Raw genomic sequence first — 19,622 nt, 5'->3', positions numbered from 1 at the left:
ATATGCTGGATATTTATTAGTTGATCCATAGCCCTTGTAGTACGTTAGAAATAAAAATATATATTTTAAAGAGTAATTCTTATGACTGTTTTTCAGATGTTATTATTTTTAATGAAAACAGTTCCTTAGCATTTTAGTGAGGCTAGCTTTGAAAGAAGAGTTACTAAAAGAAAGGGGAAAGTAATGCTACTGCAGCTGTCTATTTCTTCTTAATAGTTTTCTTATATTCATTTAAAACTTTTGGTCAGCATTTCTATTTCTAGTAGAAATCCTGCTGCTGTAAATCTGTGTTTACAGAGATTAAAGTCCCTTATAGAATCAGATCATTACCAAAATATCGTATACCACATCTCAAAATAGATAGAAATATCGAATCCTCACAAAGTTGTAATCATGGGACTTTAAAGGCATTAATTTAAATTTATTTATCGAGCCTCTAAAGTCCCTTGATTACATCTTTGTGAGAATGTTTTTCATGTGTTGCTTTTCATTTCTATAGAAAATGCTCTTGCTTGAAACCACAATACTTTGTCACCAGAACAGAAGGTGAGGGAATCTTGCAATAGAGATACCTGTTTCAATAGGTTTCCTAAATAGAAGAGACCAGAGGTCATCAGCATTCCTCAAACTTGAAAAAATTTGTGTAGAGATACAAATGATACCAATTTAAAAAAAATCAGTAGGAGAAAATTGTTTGCTCATTAGACTTAGAGACACGAAGATACTAATCAGAAGATGAAAACCACATTAGGGCAAAATGCCCTTTTTTTGAAATGCTGAGCTCAAAAAACAGCACTGGTTTCAGTACTCACTTTTTTCTCTAGCATTTCCCCTACACTTTTCCTCTTTTTCACTACTAGTCATTCGTGTTGAATAAAACTCAGCTAAAAGGTATTCTTAAAGTTAAAAAAAAAAAACAAATGTGAGAGAACATGCTAAATGCAGGACTTTAAATACTTGCATGATTTAAAGTAAAATTTAAAATGGGAAAAGGGATTGCCCAACATCAAATTACCCCATTGAGCGATGGCCAGATATTTCCTGTGATACAATTTCATACATGTAATGCAATGTTTGGTTGAAATAAAATAATCTTTTTATGTATTAACATTTCATACCTTCAAAATCCTCAACAAAGTTCTGAGGATGCATCTGTTAAGTCAGCCTTCTTTTTCCCTGCCTCTATTTCCTCTACACTATAACAGTAACTATAACAGCAAGTAATTGCTTTTCATCACACAACAAGTGCAGCTGTTAAAATGCAGCAACTTCTGTGTAAAATTATTCTTGCAAAAAGTCTGCAAGTATCACTGAGAAAATATAATAACTTAATAGGCTCTATTTATAAACCAGTGATTCAGACATTGCCTCAAACATTCCCTTGTGGGTATTATTATTACCCTTTTAAGTGATTGTCTGTCTCAGTTGTGCCTTAATATTCTTTACACTAAAACATAATTTGTGTAAATTTAAACGGGACTTATTTTTAACATAAAATACATACTTTGACTTTTTTTCACAAACACTCATCAAACATACTTTTTTTAGTCTCCAGATTTCATAAAAAACTAAAATATAGTTTGCTAAAAGATACAAATGTTAGCATACAACACCCCCAGCAAAAAAAGTAAATAATTGTATTGCTATTCCTTATGTAATTACAAAGTTATCATAAACGAATGCCTATATTAGAAATGTCACAATTGTTCTGATACAAGACATGAGATGGTTAAAAAGGTTCCATAAATGAGATTTTTTTTTTTTTTTTTTAAGTAAATAGACAAACCTTTTCTAAGCACAAAATGGCCTTAATGTGTGTTATTGTCAGTGTCTTTTATTTTCCTTTTATCGCTTGTACATACAAACTCTTAAGGCTTTCCTGGGTTTTTAAAAAGTGTAAGTAAGTGTAAGAACTTACTCAGCACACAAGGCCACCAGCCAACTGAAGAGTTTAATTATGTGCTTCAACAAAATGGCTTAACTCATTAGACAAACGGGGAATGAAAATGTGCTATGCATGTGTGCTTCTTCTCGGAGCAGGTAGTCTGTCTTATTCTGAAGGTCTTTATTCAGGTTTACATATTTGAATTTAGAATAATAAATTGTAGGACTATTCTTTAAAAAGTTTTCTATTACTAACGTTTTTTAGGTTGCTTTTGATGTAAGTCCTTTTAAACATAGACATGTATTCCTCACATTTTAGATCTTTGTTTAGAAGCTCCTTTACCACCAACTCGAAGAGCACTAAATGATGTCAAAACAAATAGACTTTCTCAAGAATATGATCACTTACCGGCATGCTCAGGTATGTGCTTTTTATTTGCTTGTTATATTAAAAAGAGTAAATGTTTGTAAACCTCTTTGCAATACAAAGTATCACATATCTAAATACAATAGGGCAAAGAGAGGGGCCAGTCACATTCACTCTTTGCTTGCATGCTGTGGGAGATGGTAATCTTCTCCATCATGTGCTTTGTAGTTGTTGAAAACATTATTCCTCTCCACCTTAGTGCTTTGCAGTTTACACAAAATGCTGAGTGTTTGTGCAGCCATCTTCCAGCAACTTATTAAAGTTTCCTATTTGTTCTGTAATCTGCACAGAACCTGGGATTGTTTTAGCAGCCAGCTTTCTTGCACCTACTTATTACATCTGCTTATCAGTGATTCCACAGGAATTCAAGTGTTTCCAGAGATACATATTGTTTGCTGTGGTGTTTGCCTGGATATGCTCCCTATTTGGCCCAGAGCCATAGGTATCCTATTATACCACCATACCATTAAAGTGCCATTACAGTACTCCTGAAGAAGCAGACTAAGATCTGTGCAACGCGTCAAGTCACTCCTACCTACTCTTATGTAAGTTTGTGAGTTTAATGTTAAGTATTGGTGGTGGCAGCAATTTGTCTAGTGTCCCCTATGGCCCATTTTCTCAGTTTGATTTTATATGTATATCACTGTGGTTTTATTATTTGATAATAAAATTATGTTTCTTTTTTAATTACTTGGTTGTCAGTACCTAACAAATCCCACTTTTGGTGCCCCCCTTGGAAAACTCCTCACTTCTAACGTGACTTCGCCCTCTTCTTCGCCCTACTTGTTGTATGAATATAAATGTCATTTAAGGTGAAACTTTTGGGCAAATGTGTATCTTTACAACTCATTGAAAAAGTTCTTTGTACCTCCTGAAAAGTCATTAAATGCAAAGCAATTGTCCTGTGTATACCTTCTTGACTTTCCTATATGTCACTGAGCGATGAAAAGTGTAAAAAAAGATCATTTTATTTTATATCGATATTCTAACATTTTTTGAAAGTGCACAAGAAACAACGTGTACATTTTTCAATGCTTTGTCCATCTGTTTTTCTATACAATTTACTTGTTTATTAGTTCCTTATTGAGTGCCCTTTTGTTTTTCTGCACGTATTAATCAGGCTGTTGCCATTTTCAGTAACTAGCTTGCACATCTCCATATGACAATAAACCGTGGAATTTTTCCCATTTTCCTGTATTGAAATGTATTGAAGATAATTCGTTTTCCTTTTCTTAATCTTACAAAGACAGCGTAATTACTTTCAGGAAGATAAGCAACGAAAAACATACTGAAAACAGGCCTGTGATGGAGAGATCAATACAGAAAAATGATAATGTGTTGGTTGCTTTGGCAACATTACATAAAATGGCTTAAGATGTCTTTCTAAAGAAGCGCTATGGTAGAAATAGAACACAGTTATTTTAATATTAAGCCTGCATGATAGCCTAACACCATACCGTATGTTGTAAAAACAGTAATCCTGAAAGATCTGGTTACACCATTCCTTACGTATTTGTTAAATATATAATATTTTGAGGGAAAGTTTAGAAAGAGCAGATACCTTACTGGTATTGCCTGAACATTTTCCAGGCACGATTCCATGGCCAGACTTGAGTAGTCCAATGTAATAACATATTGTCACATTGTATTTATTTATTATGTTGTATTATACAATTACACATTGACAATAGTCATGGTCATATATTTTACATTAATAATTTTGTTACCTATTGATACAGTGGATTTTCTAGTATTGGGTTGGAAACCCCAAAACAAAGCACACAAGTAGATATCATTCTGCCCACAATGTATGTTGGAGCTACCTATCACCATATTAAATTTCTTTCTAGTTAACCAAGAAGAGAAACACTTGGTGGTTATGATAGGTCTGTAGTAGATTTAATTTCAGATATACTTTAAATCCAATCATGTTATTGGATCGTTAATCTGTTAGAAGATGAAAAAAATTCTAACTTAGTTATTTTTTTTCCCATGTACCATTTTCAAGTATACCATGTGAAACATCAATCTTCTGCTACCATGAAAACCAAAATCATTATCTTGTCTCTCATAAATTTCCAGTAATACCATTTAGAGGGAATAACACTAAAATTGACATATTTTCTTTTCTATTATTTTCATGCTCAATTTATGTGTGCATTTCATATTGAGTTTACAAAATATTGGCCATGTCAGCTCTTTACAAATACCAGGAGGATAAAATCTATATTTCCAAATTTAACCAATAAAAACTCACAAAAATAATAGATGGTTTATTAAACTTTAAAACAGAATGTAATATATTGTAGACTACTAGTTCTTTAGATGAGGTGGCTGCACTTTTTATTACACTTTTGCTCTAGGGTGATTATGCTCTATCCTCCACTGTATCTATGGAGGGAGCCACCCAGGCTAGACTTGTCTTCTTTCCATGAAATGGTAGGTGGTGAACTGGTGGTTTACAGGAGAATAAAAGGTCTTCGAGTGTTCAAGTAAAACTAAAGTTCCCTTTTTAAGAATATAAAAGAAGGCAGGTCATTATTGCAGAAAGGGACAGGTGATGTCCCTTCTGCAATAATTCCTCCTACTTTGGTTTGCCAGGATACCCGGCAATCCCATCTTCCTCTGCATGTAACGTGGGTTTAGTTTCGCTGTGTTACTGGCATGGTCAGCAGTTAATTTTCTGTACTTTTCAAAAAAGGTTCTTAGCCTGCAAAATAAAAACTAATGCAGCCACCACATTTTGGATTGAGAGGACTGTGTTTTGAAAGCTACAATTCAGTTTGTGTCACTAATAAATAATGACTTAATATATACCTTATATGTAATGTACTTTTTTGACAAACAATATTTTGTTTAATTGCAGTCTGTGCACATTTTTGCATGGTATTTAAGAAATCTGTTGTACCATGATAAGTTGTTAATCAACCAAAGCACACTGCAGACTAAATGATATGCACAAAGGATGAATACAAGTGACTGCGCTGTGTCTTTCAGATTAAAGTACATTCCGCACAGTGCAGCAATATGTATGAGAGGTTTATATAAAACAAGATCACAGCTCAGAGAGGCACTTTTCAGAAATATGAACAATAAGGAAGCTCTTTGATAAAGAAAAAGAATAAAACAACCCATGTTGCTCACTCTAATGGAAAATTATCTGTCCATTGATATAAATATGGTTCAGTCAGTCAGCACAATGAATAATGCAGTTTAAATATTTCTAAAGTACAATGCCATTTTCATTAAGCGTTCCTCAAGTATGTATTTAAGCAGCAAAAAGAAATCCATAAAGCTTGCATTGTACTTTCCGGTGTATTGACTGGACTTCAGCATATACTGTAATCATTGTTGCAGAAATGTTGGCCTATGAAAGTTTAAAAGGCTACTGGCTTATAGAAGGGGGAAATTCAATATTGGTTTATTGCAGCAAAATTATCATTTCTAATTAAAGCTCTCCAAGACTGGATACATTTTCATCAGTGAAGCTGGGTGATTCAGCAAATCTAGAACAGATTTCTTGAAAATAATTTGGTATTTGTTAGCAAATGCTTTCAATCCATTCCAGGTTTTCTGGATCACCCAGCTTCCCTGATCAAAATGTATCCTTTCCAGCCTTGGAGAGCTTTGATAAATCAGGCCCACTGTACTACTGCAATGGATCTAAAGAACGGAATAACATCAACAACAGCATATTGTTTTTTCGGCTCACTAATCTGTTGGGTCTTATCCATTACCAATGTAAATATATATATACATATTTATATATAAATATATATTTATATATATTCCACAACAAAGAGCTGCAGTACACCTTTGGAAGTGTATTCTATGCGAAGGAATAAGTAATAGTCAGCAACAGTTTTGAGCATACCATTCTCTTTCTGGGAAAGAACACAGTATGTTTAAATCTGACTGGTACTTTATCCTTTTACATGGAATAAACTTCTGAAAGTTTGACACTGATTTTTGTTGTGGAATATATATAGAATGCCTTCTGCCTCATTGATGGATATCCACCTGAAGGTATTGTTGCTTATTCCCATTGACTCTGTTTTATTTATATCTATATAATTACATAGAATCTCTATCAAAATTACTTTAAGTTCAAAGGTTGTCCATTTATTTACATTTTACATTTATTTTGAGTGGCTTATTCTTGACCTTCAAAATACTGCACACTTTCTGTTTAATGATAACCATTTAATTTTTTTTTTTCCAGAATGTCCACAAGCACCAGCCAGGCCACCGAAACCACTTCCGCGCAGAACAGCACCTGAGATTCATCACAGAAGACCTTATAGTGCCGACTGTTCACTGGAGAATGTAGATGCAAAAATAGCTAAATTAATGGGCGAGGGATTCTCCTTCGAAGAAGTTAAAAGGGCTCTGGAAATTGCCCAGAATAATGTAGATGTGGCTCGGAGCATACTGAGAGAATTTGCGTGTTGCCCTCCTCCAGTCTGCCCACGTCTAAACCTTTAACGAGCAGACATGTCTTTAGGACTGTGAGTGTACAAAGGAATAATTGATTTCATTTATCACCTTAATTTAATACTGTCATTCCAACATTTTGTCAGATGTTTTAGGGCCTAAATACATGCTTACTCACATATCAGAAATTAAAGGGAAAATTGCTAATTGTTCATTTCACAAATCTGCCATATACAGGTGTAAAATATATGGCCATGTTTTCCCTTTCAAATGTAAGCCTGTGAAATGTTTTTTTTTTTATTTGATTAAAGCTGGTAATGTTTTGGCTAATATAATTATTTTTTTATTTTTTCATTGTTATGTTTTTTTTTGTTTGTTTTTTTATGTTGTAGTTCACCAGCACTTTCTGACCTCATTGCATTCTGGAAAATGCTTTTCTTTTTTGTCTTTTTTATATGGCATTTTAATTTATCCAAAATATACTGCAACAAGTGGCCTTTACTACTGACATACTGAGGTTTGTTTTTGTATTATGGGGAAAAGTATTTGAATGTACAGTGAATGCATTTTTGTGGGTGATTTGCCTTTATAGAAGTATTTTGATACTGTTGTTAGCAGAGATGTATTACTTCGTATGTGGTGACTTTTATTCTTCTATGATCTTAGAAGAAAGTGCATAAAAAGAAAAGGCTTACAATAAAAAGCAGGATAATTTTTTTCAGTGTAATGTGATGTTTGGGGGGAAAAAGCATCAAAGCACAGAACAGTTTAAATTAATGTGACCTCTCTTGAAGTTTTGGCGCTGGATGCAAAGAATTAGGATTATAGATCAGTGACATATCTGTAGGTTTCAGATATAACGCTTTCATTTCTCTTGACTTTCTGACTGCAAAGGGTGTGTATGAAAGATACTGAAACACAGTATTTGTGACCTGTATGTGTAGCTAGAGATGAACCTTACCATTGGCAAAAATAGATTTTGGCTGCCACAAACGAATTCATTTCTACTTGTTATATACAGAGATTTTTCATAAGAAATGTACTTGTTTTTTGTGGAATCTTATTTTCCATATAGTTTATGCTGCTTCTTTAAACCTGGTTTTAGAGTTCAGATACTCTTTTTTTATGTCAAGAAAAGTTTCAAAAGCCATGCTGTGTGAACAGGTGAAACTGATTGCAATAAATCACCAGTGATAAATCCATGTGCATATTTTGACCCATTTATTTGAGATCTATTAATTTCTAAAGCTTTGAGTGTGTTTTCTAACCCAGAAGACAATCTAATAAATGTACCATAGTGAGGTCTGTTTCTTTCCTATTTACCTATGACTTTAGAGAGTGTGAATTTCATATAAATAAAAACAAATAGCAGCCTTTATGCACCAAAGGAAGCATTCTGCACTCAGGTTAACTATCTTCAGGTCAAAGGGGTACAAATATTATTACCAAATGCAGGTTATCATCAACAACATGGTAATCTTGAGCGAATACAGGTTCCAAAAGTATTTTAAACCAGTTGTGACATACATTCAAATGTAACACATATAATTGGAAAAGATGCTAGTGACCAGCCTCATAAGTATATTAAAAATCATAAAGGCTGACAATCATCTGGTGGCCTTCTAAAAATCTAGTTCAGACACATCTTCTTTTCCTTTAAAAGTGCAGTAATTAAAAATTGTAAATTAGGTGTTATTAATTGTCCTCCGTGCACATATTCTGATACCCTCTTACCACTGGTGGCTCTCAACTCTGATCACAGTTGTGGTTCTTGAATATGAGGCGGTGCTGAGAAGTTCCTGGCTTTGCCCAGAAAGAAGAAAGCCAGAGTTATGAAATAACACATTTATTCAACATATTCCCCCCTGAGACTGATGCACTTGGTACAGCGTAGTTGCAGCTTTTTTAGACCGTTCAAATAAAAGCCCTTTGGTTGGGCCACAAACCAGCTCTCGGCAGCATCTTTGACAACGAAAATGTCCTCAAAACGGTGCCTCTTCAGGTGTTTCTTCAAATTCGGGAAGGACACCTCTTCCCCAGTGTTTGTGACATCTCAGTGTGAATGTCCTTTGCTGACTTTCCCTAGAGAAACAAAAACTTCATGACGGACCGTAACTCCAATGTAAAACTTCCTTGTGCCTCTGCCATCACAGCTTCTCACTAAAAGAAAAAACAGTTTTAAGAATCGCAAAGACCTGATATTTGCATTTGACATGCAAGTCATCTGCCACTAGCTAAGTCATCTGAGTGATAGCTCAGATTTCTAGTTTGGAGCTGGTGTTTGTTGTAAAATGTCTTACCTCTACTCACCTCACCAGTTAAAACATTTAGGTTTATCAGTGCACATTTATACATTTCCAAGCTCATGTAAAGCAGTAGAGCGCCTTTTAATGGCAGTGGGACGACTAGTACAGCAGACGGTTGGTATGTTTTTGTATGTGTTTCCAGATGCTCTTTTAGGCCTCCTTAACCCCAGGCTTTACAAAGGACATGTGGGCTGTTGAGGCAGTCGTTTTACCTTTGGTACATTCCATTAATTACACCAGAATAGGGGACTATAGCAATGATTTCCTAAGATAGAATCTTAAGTTGCCCAGAGACTTCCAGCATTTGACATATAAGTACTCTGCTGTCCTAGAAAGACTCATTTAGGAGGGTGCTGCATCCTCCGTGTTACATCATGGTAAATTAGGTATTAAAGTATACATCAAAATAAAAACGATATCCAATAGATCCCCTGAATGTATGCATTTTCACATTTTATCTCTTGAAAAAGAAATGTAAGTACAGAAATGTACCCAATGTATGCAACATAAGCCAATGCTTGCTAACATTTATTGGTCCTGCCACCTTTTTTTTTTCCTAAACTATTTAAACCCTTTCTCTGCTAAATTCCTGACAACATTGCCCTCAATTATGGTCCAAAATAAAAAGTGTGCAAAAAAAAAAAACCTAATTTCTGTCATTATCAACTTTTGTTTTTTTTTTTGTATATCAACTTAATGTAACAAAATACTTTCAATGGTATATTTGACTGACCTAATGGTAGCAAATTAAAGTTTTTTTTTGTTAGTATTTGCCAACATAACCCTTCTGATCTAATATAGTTAAACCCATGCCAACAAGAGGAGAACATTAAAACACTGCAAGCAATGTCCTTGTTAGGAAATTAGCCATGGGCCATACACTAAAAAGCTGCATCGACTTTCAATTGTATCTGTCACTTTTTTGTGATTACTGTACAAACCGTTTATATTACTGATAAACCAAGTGCTCAGCTTTTTAAATTTTGAACAAGATGGTGCTAGTTAGTTTCTTCCCTACTTCCTGCCAGAGTGACACCTAAACTTGTTTCCACTCATGTACTATTGGTGTGGGTATACTGCACAGCTTCTTTTATATTTAATGGCTTTTTTTTCAAAGTCAAATTTCATATAATCTACATTAGATCAAATGGTTTTATTTTATTTATTTTATCTGTAGGCATTGTTGTAGTGTTTCTTTATTGAGACCTTTATTAAAATTTTGGATTTACATTGCTTTTATCTTAGAGGAAAAAAATACATTATGCTATCAAGAAAATATTATTCTTTTGTTAAATTAAATTCAATTATCCATGTATTCTATGCTATTATTTCTGAAATCTAGCTTCAAAAACAATGTACAGTATGTAAATTTCCATTTTGCCATCAAAATAACGTATAGTTTCTATATAATGGTTTTTGTGTTAATCTCCAGTAGCTATGATTTTCTAAAAAATAAAAAATAAAATGTTGGTTGCTTGTATATGTGTATATGTATACCCAAAAATGTCATTTTCTACATGTGGTTGGCTTACTGCTTTTTCCCACAAGCCAAAAAACAATTACCCCTTACAATAGGATGGATGGTAACACTGCAACTTTTCTTATTACAAATCTGAAATGTTTCATCCAGTATTGATGAAGGCCGACTCTTCCATGTGGAAAGTGTGACAAAGGACATGGTAAGTTAAGCATTAATTTCTTCAGAATAGATATATGAATCTATAAAAATGTCCGCTATAATCTTCAGAATGTGTATAATTCACCTTGAGGAGTTTTGTTTTCCTGACTATAAACAGAACTGATCAAGATTGAATGTTTCTGAGAATATGAAATTCTACTTCTGGGTTGTTCTATTAGTGTAACCTTATCACTCAATAATAGATGCATATACTGTTATTTAGTTGTATTCTCTCCCAAAAACACAGTGTCAGGCTGTAAGGCTCTCAGACAGGCCAACCACTGTCCTCCCCAATTTAAGGACTGACAACTACATTGGTATTGATTTGCTAAAGGTTTAAGATTTACAGTTTAGGCTGTTAACTCTGCAGCTATCCAATTGTGCAAGCAAAACTTTTTTTCTTCCCTACTTCTGATTTGGTATTCTCAGAGAAAATTGTTATCACTAAGTTAAGTCATCGATTCCTTGCATAGTGATCATTTACTTTGCTAAGTGAAAGAACTAAACTCCTTTAGTAAAATAACCTATTTTTTTTTTGGATGAGAGCTACTTTAAATTACCAAAGCCTATTGTTTTCTTTCATGTAAATATGACCCTTCTTATCTACCTAATATACATTTTTGAACCCAGACAGATGCTAGGATGGACAAACCTGAGACTTCTGCTCTAAAAAGAATGAGCATACAAGTAAAAATTGAAAATCAAATAATCCCAGTGTGGCAAGAAATCATTCTTTTACCAGTTTGAACAAAGTAGCTAGAAGTCCCACAAAAAATATAAATCGTTGGTGCTTGTTCTGTGATGTGTTTTCATTTCATGTTTGATGCTATTAGATTTGCTCTTTGTCACTAAATAATGCTTTCAGGTCCTGGGCAATCCCTTCTATAATCATGGGAGGTCAGTGGGGAAAAATACACCTTACACTGGTGGGGAGTGGAAGATAAATAAGATAAAGCCCAAGGACCCCCGACTTCCTGATGAACCCTAGGGTTATATATATATATATATATATATATATATAAATATATATTTATATATATATATATATATTTATATATGTGTGTGTATGTGTGTGTGTGTGTGTGTGTGTGTGAAAATAAATATAAATATATATAATCTTTAAACCCTTTTAGCTGCCACTTCCATGCTTTGATGTGAGAGTACACAATCCATACACCTATAGGTGACATTTCTGCAGCTTTACAACAAGATGGGGATCTCCATTTTTCAAATTATAGGTATAATTACTGGGCCAAAGGTTTATATGTAATTTGCTAGTATAATGTGATAGCAATTATTGAAGATGGAACTAGTCTCTCGTTCTTGTCCTTCTATGTAACCACTCAGTAGTAGGGCTGCTGCCAAGGGGGATGTGTCCACTTGAAATCTAGGTTTACTTTAGAGCCTGTGCATGCAAAGTAGCATTCCACCAGAGTATATAAATTGGAGAACAGGAGCCAGGGAACTCAGCATTAACTGTATCTGCCTCATTACATAAAGAGGATGGATTACTCCATAGACCAAAATTCAGATTAGTTACTTTTTTTACTTTTGTTCTGTGCCTCCATTGGAGGAATTCCCCACATTTCTTGTACTGAAATCTCTCCAGTGGAAATACAGACTATAACAAACGGACTGAAAGGCAATGGTGTTGAAACCTCTGTCAGGTTATGGTTTGTATCGGTGTCCTATTGTTCCTATTAAAACAACTCCCTACATTTATTGACCTGCCACAGGACATGAAGTAATGAAAAAATAATGAGAAAATCTCCCAAATATTGACAGCAATACAATTTTGACCCAAACATTAACCCTTTCCGAAAATAAAATGAATTAGCTAAATCAAGGCCTTTATTATTGTTGCACATCTAGTTCAAGTACAAATTCAGTAAATACCATCCATTGTATCAAAGGATACAGGAAAAATTTGTCCTTGAGCATTTGTTGGCACAGGAATAATATACATGTTCATTGTTTCTTATACATCGCATATATTTAACTCAAACCTGATTGCTTATTTTTATTTGTCAGTGTTATTGCTAGCAGATGTAACGGTTAAATAGGTTGAAAAGCTACAGTTATGAACTATTTCTGCTTTTGGCAACTTTGTATGAAAGCCTTAAACTCTTTGCTTTTTTCATTACATGGGCTGACTGCTGTGAACTGATTTCTTTATTATGAGGTTCAAAAAAAAAATTTAATATTATTCTTTTTATGTTGCAGCAAACTTCTTCCATTCAGATGTATTTTTAGACGTTCATGTTATTGTTGTGTAATCACATGATGTGCAAAATGCTCTGATTTGCCATAGTTAATACAGGAGCAGACTATATTTTGGTATTCAATGCTGGCAGTGCTTCCACATTCTGTAGGTTCAATTCACAGTTTAAACGGGCAATACGCCAACATTACAAGTAGTATAATTTTAAACTATTCATAACATTCACAAAATTCCACTGAACAACTCGGGAGCTTATCTCTGCAGAATATATCTTTCAAGTTTAAATACATTTGTGTATATAACTAAACATAAACCACTCGCTAGTTAATATCATTAATTATCTTCTTGCAATGACATTTGTAGTTGAGTGGCATAAACCAGGCAGCAAATAGACAGGTTTTGAACAAAACTGCTTTTTTGAACAATGTTAAAAGCAGAATAAATGTCCAAGCATACGGATATAAGGGTCTTTGTCAAGGGGCCAAAATATGATGGATAAATGACTGGATCTGACTATATCCAAAGTGGCAGGTCTTGTGGAGTGTTGCTAGTATGCAGTGGTTAGAATCTACAAGTGATCCACAAAAGGACAACTGGTGACCACAGTGTCACAAGTGTTTCTAATGGGAAAGGGGGTTAAATCTTCAGCATGTATTTAAATATGGTGGGCTGAACTCCCAAAGCCCAAATGAAGCAGGCAAATTCTTAGCATTCATGTTATTTAGCGTAAATTCCAAATATATTACCTTTTTTTAATCAACTATAAAACTATTCAAAAACCCATTGCAGAACAGGACTTGTCTATAGCTATGTACCTATCTACAACCAGAACCTCCCAAGCCTTTCAGTTTTCTGATAACAAATTGTGGCCAGAAGAGGTCTTCATAAAAAAATTGCAGCCAAAAAAGGAATCGATTTTAGAATGTGTTCAATATTTGGTTTAGCTGAGTTTTAAAAATGTTCTTTCTGTTTTAACCTAGGGGATATTCGATTGTTTTTGATTTTGTCAATGAGAAAATGGAAGCAGACTTTGGGGTATATCAGGATAATTCCCCAGTCCTTCTTTAGTAGATATGTGATATTGTTTGATTTTGTGGAGCCCAGTGTCTAACCTTTAATATAGAAAATGTTATTACAATACATTTATTACTTTTTTTCTATATTGTTTCTGTATATTATGCTGGTAGTAAGTTCTTTCTGAACCCTCAATCATTTTTGCTTCCTTAATCATTTTTGTGATCTAGAAGCATGAATCCTTTTTACAATTTATCTCTTTAATTCTTACCTGTTTAATACTACATAATTTATTTGGCATAAAAAAGATTAATAATCATTGGTTCGTTCCGAGCTGTACATTTCAACTTGTAGTCTTACATTACCGTGGGAGACAGGCTGAACTCCAGTCACATATAATGACAATGTGATAATGAATGGTAAAATCACAAGGGCTTTAATATAATAAATCATATCTGCAAAATTCCAATTTACTGCCATGTCTCATTATTGTGTAGGAGAGTAATTTACTGCAGAGAGGCGTGTGTGTATAATGTATATGATAAGCAGTCTGGAAAGAAGCTTCTTATGTTCATGGCAGTCTACTTAAGTTCAAGTTGAAAGACCATCTTGAGCTACTTATGTTAGACCTTGATTGAATACCAAATTAAAAATAAGGGGGTTCAATTTCCAACTGTCTGCATGGAGGGTGTATGCGTTTCCTGTATTTGTGGGTTTTCCTTTCAGTCATTTTTGGTTTAAATCACTTTAACCCAGAATTATGTTTGAATGACTATGGCAAAACAAAACAACATGTTTTGAATGTTAGTTCCTTTGGGTATAGTAACTGATATGAATGCGTGTGACCTTCTACAGCGCAGTTTGCCAGCACTGCATAACCCAAAGTGAAACCATGGTTAAAAAAAATATGCACAAATATGCATTACTTCCGCAGAACCCTTGGCCTTGATTTAATCCTGAACTGTTCTGGATTCTTCCTTTGTTCCAGAACAGAAGGAGCGCTGGCAGTCACCATCTTCTTCCTTCTTCTGCCTACATCACCCAATCCCACAATGTGCAGGCATGAGATCAGGTGATGTATCCTGCTGTTGTATCATGCCCGAGAGCATACATGATGTAGTTATCACAGGGGTCTCTGAACCCCCATTCAGTCTTTACCGCAATGGCAGTAAACACAGAAAGGTAGGGCTTCCCCTTTAAAAAAAGCAATCACATTTTTACTTTATGTAAAAGGGTTATCTATCTGAAGATATAGATTATCTACAGATTAATGAGAAACAAAAGATATTTTAATTGATTGTAGCATCAGACTGAAACATAACAAAATTGAAAAAGTGAAGAGGGTCTGAATACTTTCTGAAGCCACTCTATGTTATTTTGCCAATGTAGATACTTTCCATACATACTAAGGGAGCAGACTTAATAAACTTTACAAATCCAGATATGCATGCTTCTTTTTAGACCGAATAATGAGCACAGTGTGAATAACAAAAAAAAAATAACTGTTTACAAAATTTAAAAGTATACTTTTCATAAATCTCTCCATAGTAAGCACATTAACATGTTATTTTAACGTATTCTGCACAAAGAAAGTCTGTACTGAGTACTTTGTGTTAAAGCAAGGCTCCGGGCTAACAGTTGCATTTACAGTTGAAGTAAATATATACGAACTGTGGTGCCTGCAAAGGATCTGTATTTCTGCCTGGTGAATTACATACATTGTATGCACTATATAGCTAGACAGATGCAGTACTTGATTAAGCTATTCACTTTCCTGGTTTAGCAATGCAGCTTTCAGTGTTGGCTTTGTGTTGTAATTTCTTAATGTAACAACATTATCAGGTCTGTCCAGTTATCAGAAGGCAGACCCTGGAATGTTGTAATGTTCAGCCAGAGAGTAGCAGAGTAAGCAAGCAAGGAGTATATATCACAAAAATAACCTGGTCCGAAGTACAAATCATCTGGCAGGTATGATAAAACAGTATGTGTATTTCAATGATGCATTTACCTGTCTGCTTTAAATTTTGCTTTAGAGCACAATGTGGTTTTAAAAATATTAGGAGCTGAATCTTAACACTGAAAAAATCCTAATTAGATGTTAATGTGATGAAGTAGGCAAATGACCTAATATACAGATGCATTAGAGGTGTGTGAACTGTTACATGCCAATTTTGTTAATATTATACCTGTATAATCTATTCAACCTACACATCCACAAGCAGGCAATACAGAATTTCCTGACAATGTACTTTTCTTCGCAGTCTTCAAACTGAAGCTTCTTGGTAAAGGTTTTGATTGGTTTGTAAATTAACAACTACCTAACCAGTGAGGCCATTTCTATGCTTTCTGCAATCTACAAGCTCAGTTTGCTGTATGTACACCACTGTGCATTGTAATGAAGATTGATTGACTTACAGCCGTGCACTTTGTTTTCCGTGTGAATGCTGATGTGCATTTAAATTATATTTAAAGTGGAGGTAAACATAAAATATAAAGTGAGAAATGTGCCTAAGCAGTAACCTAATTTTTTTTCCATTGGTCTGGAATTTTTCCTAAAGAATAGCAATATGCTTTTTGAGATTTGCCTTAGCATCTCTATGTCTACGGCCTCATATTTCTATATCTGCAGTATAAGAATAAAAAATCCTGTCCCTGGAATTTATTTTAACAGAAATCTTCCCATGAGCAATTAATGTACTTTATGTTATTTAACTATAAAAGCCTTCTTTGTGTAGCTGTCCATAACCCTTGATTCGTCTTTTGGTTTGCTATTTTTTATGGAATGTCAGCAGCCCAAGCAGACTGTGCACTAACTCAACTGACACCCTATAAGTATTCTCCTTTGTTCCTCCCCCAGGAGCTACATAAAAGGTTATGTATAGACAAGGAAGGTAATGAGGGAGGTGGAGGAGTTAGGCCTACATAGTATTCAATTAGACACTACAAGAAGCTAAGAGAACTGTGATGTGCAATGAGGCGGGGGCTGTGTTAGGGCATCGGATTTTCTGTAATATTCACATTTAAATTCACATTGCAGGTGAATAAAAATAATTTTTGAAAAGGAAAAACACTGAAAGGCAAAAAATGTAAATTTCTTGATTTTTCTGTGCTTTTAACTTTTTTAACATTAGTTGACTCGATCTCCTAAAAATCACTGAACCTTAGACTGAGGATACGTGTGCTGGCATTTTATGTCCTTTGACCTACATATTTTGATGGTGATAACCAGGGGGACCAATCTTCATGACATAATACCTAAGGTTTTCTCTAATGACTATTCTAGGTGTAAATGGAGAATGGCTATTTCAGGATTGTGAGTTACTCGATTTCAGACAAAACTGGAAAATCCGGTTTCAGAAGGAATGCACAGACTTACGGTGCACTCCCTCCAACATTTAGGTGAGTAAGCTGCTTGAAATTTGGCTAGTTTAAATGGCATTACATACCATTTTTTAATGAACAGTCTGAGAGATCCCAGTGATTCGCACTGTAAGTGGCTTTGTAGGTATATCAAACAGCCATTACCCATTGAAAGAACAGGAAATGTCTCCCCAGTTTTAGTTCCCATTTAATCATAAGGAAAAATGTTGTAAAATGCAAAATTTTCATGCAGTAGATTCTAGAAATTTGAGGTCCCCCCATCCTGAAACAACAGGTTAGTAAAAAATAGGTAAACTGAGCAGTCCATTGGTACACTGGAAGCAATGGGAGTTCAGTGTAATAAATGTTGATGTGTGAGATAAGTAGAGTTCAATACAAGTAAAATTGTGAAAATGAAAAATATTGTAAAATATCTTAACCATATAAAATACATTTGCTTTAACTGCAAAATGAGACCCCAGACCATTGGGTGGCACTGAAGGCAAAGAGGAAATAAATACGTGTCATGTGGTTTCTTTACATTAGGAAGACTTGAGTAAAAATGTAAAAGCAACATTTGCAAGAGTGGAAGATGTCATATTGATTGCTTGTTTTAGATAATTGTGTTTTCTAAGAAGGTTCCACAATGTACCTCAGGTGACTAATAACTGTGTGAATATTAGTGAATAATAGTCACGGTTAATATTAAAATAAATCATTAATTGTATAGGATATCAAGTAATATTCATTTGGTATTTACTTTCTTCAAATGTTAGTATAAGAGGAGTTGTGACATTTAAAATGCCAGCTAAAATTCTGATTTACCATTTAGGTAAGTTTAATTCCTACATCATATAACACAAAATTATTGTCATGGTGTCATGATAATCACAGGTGAGGCGGAGTGGTAAACACTTGGCAGGGATTTCTACGGGTTGCTGAGAATAGTATGTGGTACAAGAAGAAAGGCAAAAACGTAATCAGACAAGGGGTCAGCACTAGTGGCAATCAAAGTTTAGTTAGACAGGCCAAGGTCAGGGTAGGCAGTAAAAGAGTAGTCGGACAAAGGTGGGGTCCGTATACCCAAAACCTGGAGGCAGAGATTGAATGAACTTCTTGCTCAGGCAACATTCTGTTGCCAGTCACTTATTTATATAGGGGAGGTCATGTTACCAGCAGGAAACAGAACCCGCCGCCAGAGGGAGTGCTGGAGCAAGGGCACCAACAGATGGAGTGCGTCTGCAGAATATTCTAGTACTCTAGGGTAAAGGGGCAGATTTTAAGGAGTCACATTCAGACCAAGAAGTAACCAGTGGATAGGATTACTAGGCAGGGCTGCTGCTGGTTGCAGAGGAGTAAAAGGTGGGGGGACACAGAAGGGGGCTTTATAAAATCTACCCCCAATCCCTACACCCCAACACCCCAATAGTCCTTGAGTGAGCTCTACAGGTCCCTCCAGGTTTTGCCATTCTGATAGAATGTGGCATTTGCTAAGATAAGATATACCTGTTTTGTTCAGAACACTTTATACTTTGTTATTATGTTAAAAGTAAAAATAAAGGTTTCACACTACTACTGGGGGGTCCTGCAAAACAAATGAATAAGGATGAAATATAATTACAAGGAGAATTAGAACATTTGTCCCAAATTAGTTGGCGTCTTGTAAGAAGAAATATCTGGAAAGTGACTATAGATCTTCTTCAGAAAGATTTACAAATTTGCTGCCTGACACTCCCAGGTTACAACCCTTGGATTTGTCCCGTTGGCAACAGCTAAAGCAAAGTATTAAATTCTTAGGGTAGAAGGTTAGTCTGTAACCTGGTAGACATCATGGCAGCTGGAATCAGAAGAGAGCCATGGGCTCAGGGTATGTGGCATTCAGGTAAATCTTATCACAAGAAGGGTTGAGGCAGATGCCAAGGCATTCACTTAACCATGCATTTTGCTTTGTTACTTTTTTTCTCCCAAACAGAAACTGTTTGCAAGGACAGAAAACCTGCAATGTCCCATGGAAGGAGAGTATAGGCCAATAGTTCCTTACAGTCCCCCCTGTTGGGTTAGCACAATTTATTTAATATCAGTAATGTCTCACCAACAATAATGCTTTACCAGTATATACTGGTACATGTATACCATATATGAGGTCATCCTAAAGGAATGCAGCATATCCTTTAACTGGCATCCTTATAAGGTAAAATGCTGGTTTAACGGATGAGCATTGGTCAGTACTGGTCAAACACTGGCCATTGTCTCAGTTTCCTGGATAGTTAAAAAACACAGTGCCATGCTTATTAACTA

The 19,622-nt window shown here is 34.9% G+C and overlaps 1 protein-coding gene across 1 annotated transcript in view; it reads left to right on the top strand.

Moving 5' to 3' along the window:
• The window catches only part of CBLB (Cbl proto-oncogene B), a 122,350-nt gene extending 111,830 nt beyond the window's left edge, over positions 1-10,520 (top strand). Inside the window, 2 exon segments of the mRNA XM_072404635.1 lie at positions 2,204-2,305; positions 6,534-10,520. Of these exon segments, the coding sequence (XP_072260736.1) occupies positions 2,204-2,305; positions 6,534-6,796 (365 nt within the window). The 3' untranslated portion in view covers positions 6,797-10,520.
• The last annotated feature ends 9,102 nt before the right edge of the window (positions 10,521-19,622 follow it).

Source organism: Pyxicephalus adspersus, chromosome 1 (assembly GCF_032062135.1).
Source record: "Pyxicephalus adspersus chromosome 1, UCB_Pads_2.0, whole genome shotgun sequence".
In the NCBI taxonomy this organism is placed as follows: Eukaryota; Metazoa; Chordata; class Amphibia; order Anura; family Pyxicephalidae; genus Pyxicephalus; species Pyxicephalus adspersus.
This window is presented reverse-complemented; position numbering and strand designations above follow the sequence as displayed.